Source organism: Condylura cristata, unplaced genomic scaffold (genome assembly GCF_000260355.1).
Source record: "Condylura cristata isolate star-nosed mole 26May11 unplaced genomic scaffold, ConCri1.0 scaffold00031, whole genome shotgun sequence".
NCBI classification, from domain to species: Eukaryota; Metazoa; Chordata; class Mammalia; order Eulipotyphla; family Talpidae; genus Condylura; species Condylura cristata.
In genome coordinates this window covers 14,406,639-14,424,516 of record NW_004567132.1, presented here as the reverse complement: position 1 = coordinate 14,424,516, position 17,878 = coordinate 14,406,639, and the positions used below count along the sequence as shown (strand labels likewise).

The 17,878-nt window shown below is 50.0% G+C and overlaps 1 protein-coding gene across 2 annotated transcripts in view; it reads left to right on the top strand.

Moving 5' to 3' along the window:
• Positions 1-16,715, top strand: part of ADD2 (adducin 2 (beta)) — a 93,239-nt gene extending 76,524 nt beyond the window's left edge. The window contains exons 10-16 of one of the 2 annotated variants that reach the window (XM_012731539.1): positions 164-340; positions 1,729-1,986; positions 2,824-2,943; positions 4,731-4,820; positions 6,683-6,830; positions 8,062-8,175; positions 13,790-16,715. In XM_012731539.1, the coding sequence (XP_012586993.1) occupies positions 164-340; positions 1,729-1,986; positions 2,824-2,943; positions 4,731-4,820; positions 6,683-6,830; positions 8,062-8,175; positions 13,790-14,097 (1,215 nt within the window). In that variant the 3' untranslated portion in view covers positions 14,098-16,715. Of the gene's footprint in view, positions 1-163; positions 341-1,728; positions 1,987-2,823; positions 2,944-4,730; positions 4,821-6,682; positions 6,831-8,058; positions 8,176-13,789 lie in introns of both variants that reach the window. The other variant, XM_004691497.2, reaches the window with a different exon arrangement.
• The last annotated feature ends 1,163 nt before the right edge of the window (positions 16,716-17,878 follow it).

The following is a 17,878-nucleotide window of genomic DNA, read 5'->3' as shown; positions in this document are numbered from 1 at the left end:
TTAAAAACCAAACACAGTTGTTTTCCAGACATTTCTAACCCTCCCTGACCCACTGTCCCATTACACAGAAGTTGAGTATGTGTGAGGGTTTATCCGGCATGTCCCCCCACAGCCCACCTATCCACACATACATGGACTGAGGCCTTTCTGCTCCTTGCTGCAGGTATCCGCTCTGTCCAGTGCAGGGGGTGTGGAGAACCTCATCCTCCTGGAGCAAGAGAAGCACCGACCTCATGAGGTGGGCTCCGTGCAGTGGGCAGGGAGCACCTTTGGACCCATGCAGAAGAGCCGACTGGGAGAGCATGAGTTTGAGGCCCTCATGAGGATGCTGGACAACCTGGTGAGTCTCCCACCATTGCCCTTCCAGGCCAGGCCATCGAGGCTCAGCCCCGAGGGCAGTCAGTACCAGGCATGAGGTGGCATGAGAACTATCAGCATGGAGGTTCAGTTGTTAAAGTCTCATTAACTGGCAATGTGATTTAGATGTGTGTTCATTCTAATAGAAAGTTTTCTTAAACAATGACTTTTTTCCCTGCGACTTTTAAAAATTATATATATTTTTTATTGTGATAACATGGGTTTACAATATCATATATGACTCAGACGTGTAGGGTCACACCTTCTCAGATGTCTGTCACCACTCCACTCCCATGTACCCATAATCCTCCACCAGTGTCTGTTGGACCCTTTCTATCCCCTTGTAAAGGCTCAGATGTCATGGCACCAATAAAATGTTCATTGGAAAAGGGGTAGGGAGACAGTAGTTGGCATGAGAAATAGTAACCCATCAAAAATCAGAACTACAGGGTCTTTCTGCTTAAGTCACTCCTGTTATGTAGTTAGCGCTGTCTTTCTTATCTCATGACTTGACTGTAGAAGACCCGTAGCAGCACATGTTGAACATTGTGACAATATCCCACGTAATCACTGGATGAATTTATCACATGCAGAGATAATTGGCATATCTCTAGGAGTGGCCTTTAGAGGCGACAATATGTTTAAAGACTTTCTTCCTTCTTCTAATGGCTGACAGTGTAGCTGGTGACAGGAGACAATTCAAGAACACGAGAAAGCATATATAATGAGGAGCTAAATGCAGGCAGAGGCTCTAGCATCTTAGATTGCTCAGAGAAGTGAAGACAAAATCACTATCTGCAACATTTGTAATTTTCGATTCATTTTCCCATCCTCACCCCTTTCTGATGTCTAGGTCATTGCATATGTCCTTGCTGCTGGTTCTTCCAAGCCATTCCGCCTCATTACCAGCTGAGCACAAGGGTCACCTGATCGTGAGGAAAAGTACACTTACACCTTGAAAATAAAAGACCCATGGGGTGTGTGTGGGTGCTGGGTAGTCCATGTGTAGAGTAACAAGACCAGTGACTCACACAGAATTCTTCCAAATCGCTCAAGAAACAAAGTTTTTAAGAAACAGGCAATTCTTGTGCTATTTAAACTGTTTCAGAAAAGACTGAGAGAAAAACAGACTATAACAATTATAACACATTCAGATCAGCTACTTTGAGTTGAGGAAAAATGCCACAAGAAAACCTTCCCCCCTCCCCTCATGAATACCTCATAAAAATGACGAGATTTGCTGCAAGGCTTGTCTTTGACCCTTCATCTAAACCGAGCCCTTGACATGGAAGGGAGCAGAGCGTGTGTATGGCTGGGTGAGTGTGCAGACCATTCCCCCACGATAAGTGCTTCTATTTTTGTCTGTTTTAGGGCTACAGAACAGGTTACACATATCGCTACCCCTTTGTTCAAGAGAAAACGAAACACAAAAGTGAGGTGGAGATTCCCGCCACCGTCACAGCCTTCGTGTTTGAGGAGGACGGCGCGCCTGTGCCCACGCTGCGGCAGCACGCCCAGAAACAGCAGAAGGAGAAGACCCGCTGGCTGAACACTCCCAACACCTACCTGCGGGTCAACGTGACTGACGAGGTCCAGCGGAGCATGGGCAGCCCCCGGCCCAAGACCACAGTAAGGCGGGCAGCCGGCAGTGGGGAGAGGGAAAGGGAGACTCCTGGAGGGGGGGAGGGGTGCCCAGGGTGGAGGGAGGGTACCCGGCTACACATATGAGGAGGCAGCTTTAAAAGGTTAGCACAAATCTCCGCTGGGCCCCAGCTGGTCATTTCCCCTCAGGAGTTGCTCTTGGGCGTCTGGGATCAGCTGCGCATCAGTTTCTTGCTCTGATGCGCTGAGTTTTAGGGTCTGAAGAGCTGGTTTCTCCAGAAGGTGACTGAACCAGGTCTCTCCCAGCAACATGAAAACTAGTAGCAATTGGTTATTGGTTTTGTTTTTTTTTTCTTGCTTCTTTGGCTGGCTGTTGAGAAGTTCAGGAAATAGGTGTCTAATATTTGCACTGAAGATCTGAGGGCAACTCGAAGGTGGGTGGGCTCTTCATTTCTGAGAAGATGTCCATCTTACACACACACACACACACACACACACACACACACACACCAGCTCTTCATAAAAAAGAAAACAAACAAACAAAAAAAGCCCTGGGAATTAATATTAATGAGTCATCCAATACTGGATTAGATGGCCGCCTGGCTGTCGAAGCTGCTTGCCAAGGTTCTTGGTTCTTATCTGACTGTGCTGTGTTCTTTGGGTTGGGGCTAACTTTGGCACCTGGGACATTTGTTGCCCTTCTCGGTTCCGGGAGACACAGAGGAGGGGCCCAGGAGGAGAGAGAGAACGTGTACATTCAGCAGGCTGACCTTCCATGTAGGCAGGTAGCCGGTCCCTAGGGTGATCCACTGGGGAAAACACGTGGCCTACTCCTTTGCCTCACTCCCTGCCTTGTGTGTTCAGTGGATGAAGGCCGACGAGGTGGAGAAATCCAGCAGCGGCATGCCGATCCGGATCGAAAACCCAAACCAATTTGTGCCTCTCTACACTGACCCTCAAGAAGTGCTGGACATGAGGAACAAGGTGAGGCAGTGCTCGCTCCCTTCGCCCGCCATCCTTTCTCCTTCAAAGCCTAGGGGTGGAGGTGGGGGCTGGGAGGGTCTCAAGTCCAGTAAATATGAGCTGAGTTTCTAGGATGCCTCTGATTTACGAACGTGCCAGATGCCTTCTACGGGAAGGAAGCTTGTACTCTCTGGCCACAGTGCAGGCGCAGGCCCAGTGTGCGTGCCTGGCCCCCCACACCCTCCGTGCTGACCTGTGCCTCTCACGCTCCGTGTGTCAGAGACTTGCCCACATACTGAATGTTCACAAATCTTATGCTGTTTTCCTCTGGGCACAGTATCAAGTTTTCAAAATCCTTTATACTTTATTTCCCAAGCTTTATAATTCTCTACTGCTATTTCTAATATTTAAAAAGACTGCTTTGTGGAGCTTCCATATGACCCAGCAATCCCACTCCTAGGTATCTACCCAAAAGACACAAAACACTGGTTCAAAAAGACATCTGCACCCCCATGTTTATTGCTGCTTTATTTACAATTGGAAAGACATGGAAGCAGCCCAAATGCCCAAAAGTGGATGACTGGATTAAAAAGATGTGGTACATATACACAATGGAATATTACTCAGCAACCAAAAAAAAAAAAAACCATGCCTTGTAGCAACATGGATGGAGCTGGAAAAGATCATGCTTAGTGAGATAAGCCAGAAAGAAAAGGAAAATTACTGGGTGGTTTCACTCATAGCAGGAATATAAAGGACCAGGTGAGAAAATAATAGAACAATGAACAACTATATACCAGAGATATTTTACAGGGGTAGAGTGGGGAATGGGATCAAAAACAGTGGGGGGTGGCCCTCCCAGGTGTGGGGGGAACCTCCCTGGTGGTGCAGTGGGTTAGGATGCAGCACTGCAAGCTAGCCGCAGCAGCTGCAGTACAAGTTCGATCCCTGCCTGCCCCAGAGGTGACCACATGGCGTGGCAGACCTCTCCTGACCCGCCTGCTGCTCCCCTCAGCAGTGTACTTCATCAGTCGACCTGTTCTTCTCCCCACTCTGTCTCTGGTGAAGCCTTTCACTGCCCCTTAACCTCTGGCTTGTACCCCAGTTCTGTATGCACAAATAAATAAATCTTAAAAAAAAAAAACAAAACAGTGGGGGGAGGCTAAGTGCGCTGGACTATGGTGATGGCACACGGGTGATTTGGTGATGGGAAGCCCACGGGGATTACAACTGAGATGGGAAAAGGCACAAAATGATGTAAACATAAACTATTATGTTATTATTTATTTAGTTATTTTTTTTAAAAAAGACTCATTTGTAAGACACGACCTCCGGTGGTCGCTCACAGAACAGTGGTTCCATGTGTGGTCCAGAGACGCTCTTTGGGCTTGTTTAAAATGCACGTTCCCAGCTTACTCCCTTTCTCCCAAGAAGCTCAGATTCAGTAGGTGAGGGGGTGGCTCCATTTTAAATAAGCTTTTCAGGGATTTCTTAGGGATATTGACATCTAAGATCCCCCTTAGGGATCCACTCTGCCTCATTTCTCTGCTCGCCTCTTAATGGGGACTTCAGAGCAAACAAGAACCTGGTATTTTTCATAAACCAATTCCCTTTGATCAGATACAGAGATTCTTTGTGAGTGACTGGGACATTGGAAACAGAGGAGAACGCTGCTATTGCAGCTAGAGGACCTTTGAGGACCCAAGTCACAGAGCACACGGAACACCAGTATGTGCTGGGAGTGTCCACTCCCAATTCCACACCCTCATGCAGACCCTCTCGCTCACAGCCCTCCCCTTTCCATGCAGATTCGAGAGCAAAACCGACAAGACGTGAAGTCAGCGGGGCCTCAGTCCCAGCTCCTGGCGAGTGTCATCGCTGAGAAGAGCCGAAGCCCGGTACAGCAGAAGCTGCCCCTGTCTGGAGGGGAACCGTGTTTGCCTTCTGGGTCTTCAGTGCCCAGGGCTGGGCAGCAGGACCCCTGAGTCCTCATGCCCACTGTCCCCTGTGACCTTGGGCACTGGTGCTCTTGCTGCCAAGCGGATGCTTTGAGGAATAGAGACAGTGTCTCATGCCCCCTGTGGGTACTGGGCCCGCTTCTACACCCAGCCTGCCCACGGGGTGATGCTGACGCCCACCCTTCCCCATGAGTGCTACTCTGCTCTCTCTTAGTATCCTGCAAAGTGGGGGTCCCAGGAACATGGCTGGCAGGCCCCAGCTATTCCAGGCCTGCCTACCCTGAGTGTTTCTGGCCTCTGCATGTGAGGTGCCATTTTTAAGCCTTAGCTCTAGGAAGATGCTTATATGCACACCTAGGGGAGGCCTGTACTTGGGGACTCAAGCTCCTGTACGATGGGAAGGGCAGTTAATTACCTTAGAGTTAGAAAGTATAGCCATTGTTTCAATGCTTGAGATAGAATAGTGTTTGTCTAGTGCTTAGCAGATAGGTGAAGATTAGCGTTCTGGCTTATGTTGGGAATCAGTGCCACTCATCGCAAAACAGCACAGCCTTCTCCTGGCCAGTAAGAAGGGGGAACACAAGAACTGGGCCTCTGCAGAGCAAATGGAGATGCTGCCATGACTCGACTTGGCTGCAGCACAAATGGGTGTCTGTTGCCAGAAGTGTGCAGGTCATGTCTGCACCCCCTCGACCCCCCTCACCTGAAATGAGCACCATCAGAGTTGAGTTTCTCAGGGTGAAGGGCAGAAATACCCAGGGGAGTTACCCTGGGGGAGGTAAGAGTTCAGTACAAAGAGCAAAATCATTTTTAACTCCGCCACTTACAGCCTGGCTCCCCTGGAGGTCCCCTACCTGGGATCCTGGTCTTGGACTCTCTTAAATTTCATGATTCCTTCAGAGAGGTCCAGTGAGTACTCTTCTGCAGAGTCCATGGGCCATCACAGAGGTGCTGTCAGGCCAGGGACTGCAGCCCAGCCCCTCCAGGCCTTCCCCATCTTCCCTCTGGCTCCTCCTCATCTTCAGGGTACTGCATTCTCCGAGACCATGGTGGGCTATGGGTCTGAATTTTAGTCCCTGTCTTGGGCTAGCAGAGTCAGAAGAATCCCAGAGCTTACAACCCAAGGTCCAGCTGCTGACTCCTCAGAGCAGCAGCCTCCACAGATGTGATCAAACTGCGATTTTGCCAGTGACCCCCATTAGGGACTGCAGTACAGGCTGGTTGAAGATCTGAGATTCAGGACCTGTCCCCCTTGCCATTTATGAACTATATGCAAAACAGAACTAAGAGTCTGGACTGAGAAGCTGAAGCCTCTGTGTGTTTTGCATACGACTTTCCGCCCTGTGCCGTGGCTTGTGCTGCTGTTGGGGATGGGAGGGGCTTGGCGGGGAATGCGAGCATGAAGCTGGCTGGAGCCCACGCTTTGCTTGCTGGGGTTTGGCTGATTGACTTTGGGTCTCTGACTGTATTTTCATAGTGATGGCTTGGATGCATCCACAGGAGGGGTTGCAATAAAGGTGTGTCTTCCTTCTGCTTGGGAGCATCTTTCGATTTCATTTCCAGAGCAGAGGGTGGACCCCTGCATTCATCCAGGCAGTTGCAAAGAATCCTGGTCTGGGGGTGAGGTAGCCTTGGGGTGGAGTGAAAAGTCCTGCCGCGAGGCTCTGAGCTGTTTCCAAGGAGCTGCATGCCATGCTGTCCCTAGTGTGACCACTGGCAGCCACACGAGTCTGAAAGGAAGTTCAGGCCTGGGCTGAGCCCCGGGCTTCGAGAGCAACACACACTCTGTGGTTAACTTTCAGTCTACAGAGAGCCAGCTGATGTCCAAGGGCGATGCGGATACCAAAGACGACTCAGAGGAGACGGTGCCCAACCCCTTCAGCCAACTCACTGACCAGGAACTGGAGGAGTACAAGAAAGAGGTGGAGAGGAAGAAGCTGGAACTCGAAGGTAAATAACACCAGGGCCTCGGAGCAACCAGCAACTCCTGGAATCCCAGCAGGGTCCTGGGGCTCAGTCTAACCTCACCTTGCTTTCATTTTTAATCACATGCTTCTCTCTCTCTCTCTTGTCTCTGTTGCATCCTCAGTTTGACCTTCCTGCCCAGCACCAACCATATTCATATTAGCAAAACGCCACTGATCTCAATAATGCCCGTTATCATTCAGCCCCTAGCAGTCACATGGTGTCTTCACGACCTCATCTACCCCCCGCCCCTGGTGATAAAACAGTTAATCCTGGCAGAGGACTTACAATAGAGTCTGTAAATATGGCTGGGACCAGTCATACCAGATAAATGTCAGCTACGATTATTATAATAGTGGTCATTATTATTAATAATCACACCTGGTTTAAACCTTGCAGCCTGAACCATTGAAACTCTCCAAAATCTCCATCCTGTTCTTTACCTTCCTCCTTTATTTCAGATTCTTTGGTCAAGCCCATGTCTCCACACTGGCTTCCAAATATCCAAACACATGGCAGTTTGTCTGCCCTGGGCCTCTGTTGTCCCTTCCTGGCATGGTTTCCCTGCTCACCTAGCCTGAGACACAGTTACAGCTCTTTAGACTCCATCTCAAGCCCCTTCTAGCTTGGAAGTCCCCACACTGAGCTGACCCTTCTCTTCACTACAAGAGCACTTGTGGTCAAAGACACAATTCAGCCAGGCTTTCATTCCCTCAGGGCAGGATCTTCTTCTCAGACCCCCCCTCCCCTCCCGGAGTCAACCAGAGTTGGCACAAAGCAGGCACTGGAAAAACTATTACTGGTTTTCTTGGAGTTCTTATGTGTAGAATGAAAAAGTAGATAGGAAAATATGGTGTTTTTTATCCCCAGAAGATGGTGTGGACTAAACATGTGCTTTGGAGAAGTTAAACAATAAAATGTGCTACATGCAAACAAATCATAGGTAGGAATTCTGTAGCCTCACCAACCTTGACAGGGTGGCATACTCCATCAGGAGGTGTACTTAGATGGAGCAAACAGAACAGGACCCACACTTCTCCCATTTACCTCCCCCAGAATGGAGCAGAAATGGAAAGAAAGGTTACTGGAAGCAGCTAACTTCAATCAGGCGAAATGACGACCAAGTAGAAACACAATTCTTTCTCCACATATTCCCTAGCCCCTCACTCCCCCCCACGTTTCTTCTGCTTGAGGTGGTTTTCTGTATTTTCAGGAGAGAAGGAAACTGCACAGGAGCCTGGCTCACCTGTAAAGTCTGCTTCTCCAGCACAGAGTCCAGTGAAGTCAGACACCAAGAGCCCAGTGGTTTCCCCGTCCAAGTCTTTAGAGGGTGAGTGGAGAGGAGCAGGTTCGGGGAAATGGGGAAACAGGAGCATCCTCAGGTTGGAGAAAGGGGTATGCATTTGATGGAAGGCCCCTGCCTTTCAATAGGTATTGCCCTCTACCCCAAGTTTCCAGGAAAACTGAAATAGAGGTTGGCAAATGTAAGCTTTCATTCACAAGCTCTGCCAATACACTAGTTCAGTCTAAGCTTCGTGTAATCAATGATGAATTAGTTGTGACTGACTCACACCTTCTCAACTCTAACTTGAACTAGGGTGGCTGATGGGCTCCGGCCCAGTTCTCAGAGGTAACACACATGGGAATCTTGTTAAAATGCAGATTCTGGTGTAGCAGGTCTAGGGTGAGACCTGAGATTCTCCATTTCCAGCAAGCTCTGGGGTGGGGTTGATTCTCTACCTTGACTACACATTGAAACATTTGGGGAGCTTTAAGAATCCTGATGCCTGCCTGCATCCCCCCCGGGGGCCCTGAGTTAATGTTCTGGGCTTGTGTTCAGGGAGGAGGGCAGCCTGGAGCGTAAGGTCTCTTCAGGTGAATCTAATGTGCCATTGGGTGAGAACTCTTCCCAACTTAACTGCTGATTTTAGAAAATCAGATCATTTCTGTGCCTCAGTCTTCTTGTCTGTCATACGGGCTACGACTCTTCCCCCTTTTAGGGTTCTTATATAAATAAGGGAAGTTGTGGATAAGATCAGACTTTGAAAGAATGAAGGGATGATTTAAATGTAAGATCTAGCTATGATCGTGATTACTATTGGACATCTGGTAGGTAATAATGCAACCTCCGTCCATGCCACCTAGACCCCGTTAGCGTCCTCAATGAGCTTTGGGATCTCTCAGGCATGAACGCTCCCCCTGGGCCCACGCCCTCTCCCCCGGGCCCACAGTGATGTGGGTGAGGGGTGTGCAGCCTGCTGGCCTGAGGCATGTCCTCCTGCCTGGATAGAGAGTGGTCACATGTGTGGATGCTGGTAGATGCGTACCCCCAACCCCCCCACCCCAGTCTCCCTGAGTTAACCCCCCATCAAATTGCTGCCTCGAGTGCAGGTCCTATATTGCCAGAGGAAACGCATCTGCTTGCGGCCAGAGCCCCCAAGTGGATGTCCCCCGACTGTGCTCATTGTGTCTCATCGTGGTGTTGTCAACCTGTCTCCACAATGTCTTCCTTTCTCTTCCCATTTGTGCCTTCATCAAAGGAGTTTCCTCCGAATCTGAATACTTGTCTCTGTAGTAAGTATAGAGAGGCTGTTTACTAACTCCAACATTTGAAATGGGGGAGGGAGGACTTTTTCAAAAGAAATTGATTTCTTGCCTTTTTTTTTTTTTGCTACTCACAACACTGCCTTCGGGAGGTTTCCTGGCTAAATGATTTACGACAGATTCCCGATGTGCTGTGCATGGACCAGGCTTATCTCTAGGATATGCACACATAGGACACACTCATGTGCAAACACACACCCTACTCACATGGGCACAGTACCCAAAGCAACAGCCCACAGCGAGTGGCAGGGCAGTCCTGACACTCCCCACAGTGGAGTGCTCACAGCCCTCGGGACACACCCGCCCCGCTATTCCGGATGTGCGGGCGCCTCCACGGAGCCCTGACCGCTCCGACTCTGGGCCTCAGCCTGCATGCCTTGGGGACCAACTCCTTATAGAGATGCATGTATCCCTGATGCAGAAGGAAAATCTGGGCTCGTGGAGGAGTAGGGCAAGTGGTGGCAATTCCATTTCAGCTCCTGGGAACCCCTTAGATGTATGATGGGTAATCCACCATCTGACATTGTTTCCACTGCAGCAGTATTCTGCTTCTCTCTGCTCCAAATTTGTGCCCCTGGGTCAGAGGGCATGCCATGGGTGAGTTGTAGAAAAGTAAAGGTCTTCTCTGAAGACTGTAACAGAAAGAGCTGGGGAGCATGGGCCTCCTTGGAGCAGACTCTCGTGACGAGGCATGAATTGTGGCTGCTTGGAGTAGCCAGTGTGAGGGGGGCTTCACAGCGGCCAGGATGCCCAGTGGCTTACCCAGAGAGCAGCTAGAGCTGACCTTCCCACAGCATCCTCACTTTCACATCAGCTCACTCACCACGTCAGGGGTGCATTCTCACCACGTGTCGCAATGTCCTCAAATCCTCTTGTGCGTGTCACCTCTATGTCATTCCTCACCTGTCTCCCTGTCTCGTCTTTCACATCCTCGTTCTTCACATGTGGCCATCACTAGTTCTTTGACTAGCTCCCTGCGACTGCCCTGCTGATCCCACCTCTCAGGGACTCCTCAGGGGCATGGCTAAGTTAACAAAAAAAAGACCCTGCGTTTGACATCAGATCAGCTCTGCCACTTACTAAGTTATCTCACACAAGCCACTTAAAACACTGTACAGTGGGAGTCACACCAGTCCCTATAATGCCTTTCCTACTCCCTCCTGCCAGCAGTGTCCACTCATGAGTGGCCGTGAGGTAGTTAGTTCTCTTTACTGGTCTCCTGCACCGTGGGGGCCTTATTGACTGTGTTGCCACATGACTCAACAAAGGTCATGGAGCTGTTTTTTTTCTTTTAAGACCTGTAGCATTCCCTCCTGTGGCCTGGCTCAGTAATGGTGTGGTGCCAGCCTGTTATCATGGAAGAGAAATGGTATGTGGTAGTTACCAGAGCCTGTGCATTTCGTATATAGTTTATAAGCAGTCTGGTTGAACTTGGATTCAGAACTAAGTGAGCAAACACTGTTTCTGGGCCATCCACTGGTCTCTCTCTGGCTGAAGAGAGGGCCTTCTCCAGCATGCTGGCTGTAGCAGCATTATGTGCTGCTTCTGAGATGTTAGCTGGCTAATGGGGCTCCGGCAGCTGGAGAAGAAAGGCAGCCTTGCTCACTGGATCAGGCAGGGAGCAGAACAGACAGATCTATTAAAGTACAATGCTGAGGGGTGCAGGGGGTGGGTCAGAAGAGGTCTGCTGCGCCATGTGGGGCACCTCCCTGGCTGGCGATTGAACTGGTGCTGCAGGGGCTGCGGACAGCCTCACAGTGCTGCGCTTTAACCCTTTGCACCACCAGGGATGGCCCTGTGGCCTCATTTTTGGATGCTGAGAAGAACCTTAAGTGCTTCTCTCCTATACCAAGACAGGGACCAGGGAGGGGCAGAGGCTGCTGTTGAGGCTGGCAGTAGGGTTGCTAGGGACGAGGGACATAGGGCAAAGAGTACATAGGAACTAGGATGCTCACCCCTGCGAGGACAGAGAATAGCACCTGGACACAAAAATGGGAACCCCTCTTATCCACAGCTGTGTTTTTGGAACTGGAGTCCAATTTCCAATCATCCTAGAGGGTCGGGTTCACGAACCATGTCTGAATAGGTCACCTAAAGGAGGGGCCTTCGGTGGGGGTCAGAATTGGAGCTATAGAATCATGGAGTTGCGAGAGTCCAGAGGATGAGAGCGAGGATGGGCACTAGGTTCTGGAGACTGTGGTGGGCACTCAGGGCTGCTGTTGGTTTAGGTATCTGGGTCCCAGTCAGCCTAGAGGTCTTGGGCTAGGACAGAACAGGAAAAAGATGAACTGGGTTCTGGCCTTGGGAGAGACACTGCCCACACTTGCTTCTGTTTGCTCAGGCGCCTGGCCATTCTTGGATTCCACAAGCACTTTTCTGATTGCCTCCTGTGAGCTAATTACAGGGAGACTGGACATAGTCTTGCCCTACTATATTTCAGTTTTGAGGGGGAAGGTAGATTTAAAAAGAAGTTTGTTTGACAGTTACTATGATGGAAGTCTGCATAGTAGGAGAGGAAAGGAATGAGTGATGAAGTCTACCAGGAAGCAGGGGTGAAATCAGGAAAGACAAGGGGAGCGGTAAACTCTCAAGCTGATTCCAGATATGGAGCCAAGTTTGGGGATGTCCAGACAGAGGAAGACAGGCTGGAATGACAGGGAGGGGCCCGGGCTGATGAAGCCAAATAGCAGGTGAATTGAGAAGAGGGAGGGCAAGAGAAGGCTGGTCGCTGCGCTTAAGATACTGCCAGGCCCTCCCTGGTGGCGCAGCGGGTTAAAGCACTGCACTGAGAAACTAAAGCCACTTCCACATGAGTTCGATCCCCGCCTGCCCCGGAGGTGACCACATGGTGTGGCAGACCTCTCCTGACCCGCCCGCTGCTCCTCTCAGCAGTGTGCTTCATTGATCTGCCTGTTCTGCTCCCCACTCTGTCTCTGGTGAATCCTCTCACCGCCCCTGAGCTTCTGGCCTGTATCCCAGTTCTGTATGAATAAATAAGTAAATCTTTAAACAAAAAAAAAAAGATACTGCCAGGCACTGGCCATAGGGACACATGGTCGGGATGACTGAGGCTGCAGGGTCTTGGGTGCTGGAGAACCTGGAAGCTGGATGGTGATCAGGCATGGGATGGACAGTAGGAGGAAGGGAACCAGCAGCCAAACAGTTTGGCACTGAGAGAGACAGCTGCCGAAGTCTCCTGAATTCCAGAAGTTACTGAAGCCTCCCTGTAAGGACTGGCCCAGAGCCTGAAATTAGCCCCTTCTCTCAGTGCCCAGCCTACCCCGCTGTCCCTTCCTCCCTGTAACCACAGCGCCCAGCCTTTACCCCTTCAAGAATATGGCCTTTCCTGAATCCCCTGACTTCATCCACTCCTCCTTGACCGCTAGTCCCCCAGAGCGGAGCACCCGGGCTCTCGTGACACGACCTCTCACACCCACCTGTTCACTCGCTCCCTCAGGGCCAGTCACGAGAACAGTGAACTGGACTCAGGGGTTGAGGCCTGCTGGCGCCTTCACTGTTTTCTTAGTTTTCTGTAAGCCAAAGGAGATGAACTTGACCTGCTTTTTACAGGTCAAAGTCTGTTTTCATTATTTTCTGCCTTCCTCTGCATCTAGACACCACAAAGCTCAAGTGGAAGCAGGGCTTGGTGAGAGTGGGGCGAGGAGAAGGCCCTGGGGTGTTGTCGCAGGGCCCAGCAGCTCCGACCTGACCATGTGATGGTCCTACCAGGTTCCCTTGGGCGCAGCCAGGCCTGGGCCCTGGAGGCTGCTAGGGGGCTTATTCCCCCTTTGTTAATCCATACATCTGGCAAACATGAGGCCCACCCCCCAGAGATTCTTCCCTCTCTGCCTCCTGAGAAAATATTCTCCACACTTCTGAAATTTCCTCATTGGTGTAAGAAATGAAGTAGGCTTGAAAGCATGTAATTGCCACAGCTTTACTGGTGAAGCTGAACCGCTTTAGATGGCTCCTCTGAGTGATCTCACATGTCCCTGTGTCCCTATCCTATAGCCTGTCTCCTCACTGTGCCGGTTCTCTCATTCTGCCCTAGAAAATCTCTGGATCAGGCCCTTCCCTGGCCCCTGCCTAGTCTGGGCATCGTTGCCTGTTTACACTTGCATCAAGAGCCAGGAGCTCCTGCTCTGCCCGGGGCTCATGCCCCAGGCGAGGCCAAGTAGAAGGGGGTGCAGGAATTGGACACACGCCCACTCTGCCACCTCCACCGCAGTCTGCCCGTCCTTTGCTCTTGACGTACTCTCTAAAGTGGCCTACAGTGGCTCCATGCAGAAGCTCTCACCTGAATGAAGCCTTACGGGTCATATCTCTCCATCTTTTTCTAGAAGGTGCTAAGAAGACAGAAACAAGCAACGCCACCACAGAGCCCGACACAACACAGCCCGAAGGGGTGGTGGTCAACGGGAGGGAGGAGGAGCAGACCGCAGAGGAGATTCTCAGCAAGGCCTTGAGCCAGATGAGCACCAACGCCGACCCAGATGTCGATACCACCAAGGACAAAACTGAGTCAGTCACCAGCGGCCCCATGTCCCCAGAGGGCTCACCTTCCAAGTCTCCCTCAAAGAAGAAAAAGAAATTCCGAACCCCATCCTTCCTGAAAAAGAGCAAAAAGAAGGAGAAAGTGGAATCCTGATTCGTGGCACCCTCAGGCACCCACCTGCACCCTCTCCCCTCCCCCTCCCCTTCTCCCATCTCTGTCCCTGGAAGCACAGGGCCAAGGAGGGGTAGAATAGGACCCTGGATCACACTCTGAGGGGGAACTTAGAGCTTTCCCACCCAACCCCTCATTTTACAATCATCCCAGAGAAATCAGGTGACTCTACAAGGTTACACAGCGGGTTAGTGGCAGAATTAGTGCTGGAGTTAGGTCCCCTGGTCCCTGGAGTCCAGTGCTCTTCCACTACACCACACTGCCTAGTTGTGGGCCACCTCTGAGGGCCGCTGCCCACTGAACTGAGCCCGGAGCAAGACCAGAGTGGGCCAAGCTCTCCCAGGCTCAGAGAAATCAGGCTTCCCCTCAGGAAAGTCCTTTTCCTCATGGGAATCCAGTCTCCTACTGATGGAGCTGCCACACATTTAGGAATCTCTGTTCTCTTTGCCATGGGGCCCCTGCCCTGCGGCTCACAGTAACAGGACAAATTGACCCGTCTCCTCCCACAGAAGTTAATCTTTGTCCCCAAGGGCTGATGGCTTAGCTTGTGCTTCCCCAACCACTAACCCCGAGCAATCTTCATGGAACCTCCTGAGTGATGGATGGAAGAATGGTCAGTGTTCAGACATAGGGCAAGCCAGCAGCCATAGGATGGGGGTTGTTTCAGCTACACGAGAAACCAGGAAGTTGACCCATTGGAAGCAAGCATCTCAGGCGCTTCAATACTAAAACCAAATTTAGCTTCAGAAAAAGTTGTCTCATGCTCAGGACAGAAATTTAAGGAAATTTTGAGCCTCAGTTGGCTTTAGATTGTACAAGGAGGATCAAAACAGAACACGAAAAGCTACGTCTTTATAGCTTTGCATGACACAGAGCAATGCAGATCAACTTGCCTCATTCCTGCTCAGTAGTCAGGTGGCCCCTGACCTTCCCTCAAACCCAGAAACACTGGCTTGTAGGCTGGAACTGGCACACTACCCCTTAGGATGCCTTAGCGCCTAGACCCTTGGCCCTCGGGCTCCAACACAGTCACTCTGGAGCCCTTTGGGACTAGTCCTCTTGGACCAGCTATCAGAGGAATGCTTGGGCATCCCAGGTCCTGTCACTGTCTATCCTGGGGCCTGGCAATTACGCAGCCAGTGTGTTAAAATCAGCACTCTTTTCATATTCTTCCATGGAGCATTGGTTAATCAGCATCATTGGCTTGTGGAAATTAGACAATCCATTCTCTTTAAAGCACAGTGTCTTCAAAGAGTATTTTCCTTTTTTGTCCTGATTATTGTAAAACTATTTTTGAAAGTTCTTAATCATAGTTTTCCATTTTTGAGCATTTATTGTATATATATATATAGAGAGAGAGAGAGAGAGAGAAAGAGAGACAATGCAGGTTTTACATACATTGTATCCTCCAACTCTTTTGTTAATCCTGTGATGTGGATTAAGATTAGCCCCACTTTTTGGGTAAGGAAATTGAAGTTTAAAAGGAAAACTGGCTTGTTCCAGGTGACTTGGCTGGAAAGATCCAGAGCCTGCTTTTGAACCCAGGTCAGCCTGAGTTCAGAACCTTCACCCTTAACAGCTCTGGTGATCAGAAAACCAGAAAACTTTAATCCCCAAGGGTAAGTGGTTTTGATCCAGGGCCTATTTCTGTAACTGGTCTCCCCTGCATAATGTCAGCACTAGAGATGAAGCTAGGACGTCACTAGTGCAGGTTGAATTATGTGCCAATATGGACTGTGGTGAGGTCAGTGTGGACCTCTGACAAAGGAGAGGCAAGAACCTTCTAGTTCTGGGAGGAAATACACCCATAGCTGGACTATTTCTTGGGAAATAAGGAAACTGACATTGACCAAGGAAAACCTAATACTAATGCCTAATAGGAATGCAGGTTTCTAACTACCACCCCAGGCCCTGTTCCACTTTCTGATTAGATCAAGCCTTACAATGGACAGTCTAGTGGTCAGGGACACTGGTAACTCAGACAAGTCTGTGATATGGAAATGTCTTTAAAAGCCAATCCTTTGATACCTTTTGAAAAACAGATGTCCCATCCATTCATCTCTTTACAGTGTCAGGCATTTTACTGACCCTAAAAGAAAAAAATCATCGGCAAGCAATGTTAAGTCGAGGCTGGAGTGCACACAACCACCAATGCAGCTCTTTGTGTTTGTTTGAGTGGTTCTAGCTCAGAGGCGATGCTGATTGATCCTGCCTTCAACAAGCTCCTCTACAGCAGTGAGGCCCAGTTTAGGTGGACGGGCAGAGCTTTGCTGAGGCCTCATCCTTGGAATTTCTGCCATGGGTCCTTACTTTTATCCATTTGTTCCTTCCTCATACATTCAAAAACTGCATGAGCTTAGGTCAAGGGCCAGACCTGAGGCAACAGAGCCCATGCCCACAGGAAGGTCATAAGCGTCAGAGGCATTCTGTCAAGTCACAGCACAGACAAGGGCATAGAAAAGGCACAGGAGAGCAATGATGTATTGTGGTTGGGCCTGAGAAAACTTCCTGCAAGGAGTGATGGCTGAAATATATATTTATTTTAAGATTTATTTATTTATGCATATAGAACTGGGGTACAGGTCAGAAGTGCACGGGCAGTGAGAGGCTTCACCAGAAACAGAGCAGTGAGCAGAACAGGTCGACTGATGAAGTACACTGCTGAGGGAAGCAGTGGTGGGCCAGGAGAGGTCTGCCACGCCATGTGGGTCACCTCGGGGGCCGGGGATCGAACTCATGCTGAAGTGGCTTCAGCTTTTTAGTGCTGCGCTTTAACCCACGGCGCCACCAAGGAAGGTCTGAATTACATTTTCCAACACAAAGAGGAGTTTTCTAGGAGGACTAAAAGGTTGGCAGAACATTCGTGATGAGGGAGAACACTTGCAAAGCCTGGAAGGCTGAAACTGATGGGCACTGAGAGAGCCAGCACTGCCAGGGCACGTTGGAAGGTGGCGTGCTGGGTTCACAGGTGGAGGCGGCTGGGTTGTAAAGCTGCCTGCAGGAAGTGGGGAGGAGTGAGATTTTAACACGTAAGAGGCTTGGAGTCACTGAGGGTTTTGGATGTTGTGGAGTCATGATGGTCTGGAGAAGGGGTGCTGGGGACACAGGCAGATTCTTCTTTTTTTAAAAGATTATTTATGCATGCAGCACGGGGGTACAGGCCAGAGGTGAGGGGTGGTGAAAGGATTCACCAGAGACAGAGTGGGGAGCAGAACAGACAGATGAACAAAGTACACTGCTGAGGGGAGCAGCGGGCGGGTCAGGAGAGGTCTGCCTGCCATGTGGGTCACCTCTGGGGATGAAACTCACACTGAGCGGCTGCAGTCAGCTTGCAGTGCTGCATCCTAACCCGCTGCACCACCAGGGAGGACCCACAGGCAACTTCTTAACGAATCCTTTCTGAGACTTCACTTCTAAAACATGTCTTGTGACCTGTCTTACACTACATTTTTCTTTACAGCAAATAGTAAGCTTCTGGCAGAGATGGTTCATTTTCACAAAATTCTTTGGATAAATCATTCTAAGAGAAATGTTCAACAGGAGCAGGGAAATGTAAAAAACAACAAAACAGAAACCCTAATGTTTAATACAGTTTCTGGTTCTATTTTGTCTTGTGGCAGAATTGCTGTGAGAGCTCGAGACCTTCTGTCGATTTCTTCTTCCTTCTTTCATGTAGAATGTGGCATGCTTGACATAGGGTCCAGACAACCACAGGTGTGTAGGGTGAGAGGAGGGAGCTTCTCTTTGACTCTTAAATGTTGAC